At 33.7% G+C, this 2,398-nt stretch overlaps 1 protein-coding gene across 1 annotated transcript in view; it reads left to right on the top strand.

Moving 5' to 3' along the window:
• The window catches only part of LOC111454916 (vacuolar protein sorting-associated protein 18 homolog), a 14,621-nt gene that overhangs the window by 5,499 nt on the left and 6,724 nt on the right, over positions 1 to 2,398 (top strand). Inside the window, exons 12-14 of the mRNA XM_023096387.1 lie at positions 425 to 532; positions 888 to 1,030; positions 1,251 to 1,329. Coding sequence (XP_022952155.1) covers positions 425 to 532; positions 888 to 1,030; positions 1,251 to 1,329 — 330 coding nt within the window. The remainder of the gene's footprint in view (positions 1 to 424; positions 533 to 887; positions 1,031 to 1,250; positions 1,330 to 2,398) is intronic.

A 2,398-nucleotide genomic window follows, 5' to 3' on the forward strand; every position in this document is an offset into this window, starting at 1 on the left:
TTTTTTTTTTTGAAACCCCCCCCCCCCCCCTGTACTCTAGTTATACATTTTTTGAACCATGATCTTTTTTATGTTTTGATTTCTTGATCCTGTCATGTAAATTTGATTTCTTTTTTCTATTTTCATATTATTTCCAATTGGCAAATCTTTGACGAAGTTGCCATATTGTTAAAGTTAACCTGGTTGGTTTGTGGGGATGCATAATGCTTGATAGACTGTTTCCTAGCTGCCACCCTAAAAAAATAGAAATGTAATTATAGCTACATTTAATTAAATCTTAGGTATACTCTTAATCATTGTTGTGCTAAAACATTCATCACAAACCTACATAAGATTGTATTTTTCTTGCAAAGCTTTGTATATCGACTTGGTTTCAATTTCTTGCATTGTACAGCAGATTTCTTTTCTGATATCTCACTTGCAGGATGCTTTGAGAACTTTTCTGTTGCGGAAGCTTGATAATCTTACAAAGGATGATAAGTGCCAAATAACAATGATTTCCACATGGGCAACTGAGCTGTATTTGGATAAGGTACTTGCTCTTGTCCTAGACATGTGACTTCTGGATGAAAAATAGTGACACTAATTCAATCTGAAAAATTTTCCATAAACTTTTGGCTCTTTAAGTGCAACAAGTGAAAGGTCGAATGATATACAACATCATATAAACAGTCTGCAATGTTGTCAATTTTGTCTGATATAAATTCTGTCTGTTTTTAATTTTCTCTATGATACCATGGAATGAAAATTTTCTACCTCAATTTTCATCTGATGGAATAATGTTGGTGGACAACCAGTTCAAAGGAAATTGTAATACTATTTGTTCCGTGTTAAGATGAAGTCCATTTTTCCAGGTTTCAATTATTTCTCTTGTTCATTGATCTTAGATAAACCGTCTACTCTTGGATGATGACATTGCATCTGATGGGAATAGTACGGATTACCAATCAATCATTAAAGAATTTCGTGCTTTTCTTAGTGATAGCAAAGATGTATTGGATGAAGTCACCACAATGAAACTCTTAGAAAGGTGCTCAATCTTGTTATCTGCCAAAAATTATTGTTTTATGGATGTATTCATCTTCTGTTTCTTCTTCTTTCTTTCTTCCTTTCTTTCTTTCTTTCTTTCTCTCTCTCTCTCTCTCTCTCTCTTTTTAAGGAGAAAACAGACTTCTCATAATTATTATCAAAATTTTCTTTTTAATTTTCATTAGCGTAATTTTAATTGTCTTCAAGATGATATCTTGCAGTTATGGTCGGGTTGAGGAATTAGTGTTCTTTGCCGGTCTAAAGGAGCAGTATGAAATTGTCGTCCACCATTACATTCAGGTGCCATATTTATCACCAATATGAAATTTCTGATCAAATGTTATGATTCTTCTCATCTTTAAATGATGTGTTGACCATCCTCTTGGTACTTCTTTTTTATTACTATTTATTTAAAAAGCTGAGACTTATATGAAAACGAAAAACAACTTAAAAGCCAAGGAGACGTTGCTCCATTGCTTAAAAGAGTGGAATCAGACAAAAGAACCCCAATCTAGGTTTTATTGAAGAATAATTGCAATTCCAAAGTTCTTAAAAAGAACCCCAACCAGTTAGAGGCATTAAATTGTACTATTCTCAAAAAGTCTTTAAAAAGCCTGTACTTGTCTCTGAAAATTCTGTCGTTCCCTCCTTTCCAACGCTACTACCTCTTGAAACATTAGCCACAAATTCTTGCTTTCCCTTGGAACCACCGGCAAGGGAATTTCAATCAAGAAACAGCAGGCAATAAAACCATGGAGGGATTTACTTTGAATCCTATTTCAAGTGTTGGAACTCTTGTAAGCCAATAACAAATGAAGACCAATTAAGCCATGGAAAAAAAAAAGAGCTTGGTCTTATCGGGGTTCTTACCTCCCCAAAATCTGTTTAGCATGGGAGCTGTGCGATCTGCTACCTCTATTATTCAACTGGAAAGTGACAGATTTGCAAGTAGGAGGCAAGATATTTAGAACTTCCAAAAGAAAAGAAAATTATTCTCATAATGATTTAGGTGAACATTTTCTATCTGTTATATGAAGAGCAACCATTCTTCCAACTCTCAATCAAAGAGGTTTCTTCTTACAACTTACATTTAAATTGCTCTCATTCCATCACTCCCTAACAAACAATCTTTAACCTTAGAAATAGAAAAAATGTTTTGGAAAAGCTGGCTCTGAGAAGAAGGATCTTGCAAGCAAGCATTGGTCCAAAATTTAAGCCTCTCCACCAATTATCAGTCTTAAAGAAGTCGCCTTGCTCAAAGAAATCTTTAGTTTTCTTTTTGCAATATCAACTCACGAAACTAAAAAATTCTTACTATTGAAGTATTTTTTTTTTTTTTTTTTTTTACTTCGCTGGGTTATCAACCTCA

The sequence above is a fragment of the Cucurbita moschata genome, unplaced genomic scaffold (genome assembly GCF_002738365.1).
Source record: "Cucurbita moschata cultivar Rifu unplaced genomic scaffold, Cmos_1.0 Cmo_Scf00017, whole genome shotgun sequence".
NCBI classification, from domain to species: domain Eukaryota; kingdom Viridiplantae; phylum Streptophyta; class Magnoliopsida; order Cucurbitales; family Cucurbitaceae; genus Cucurbita; species Cucurbita moschata.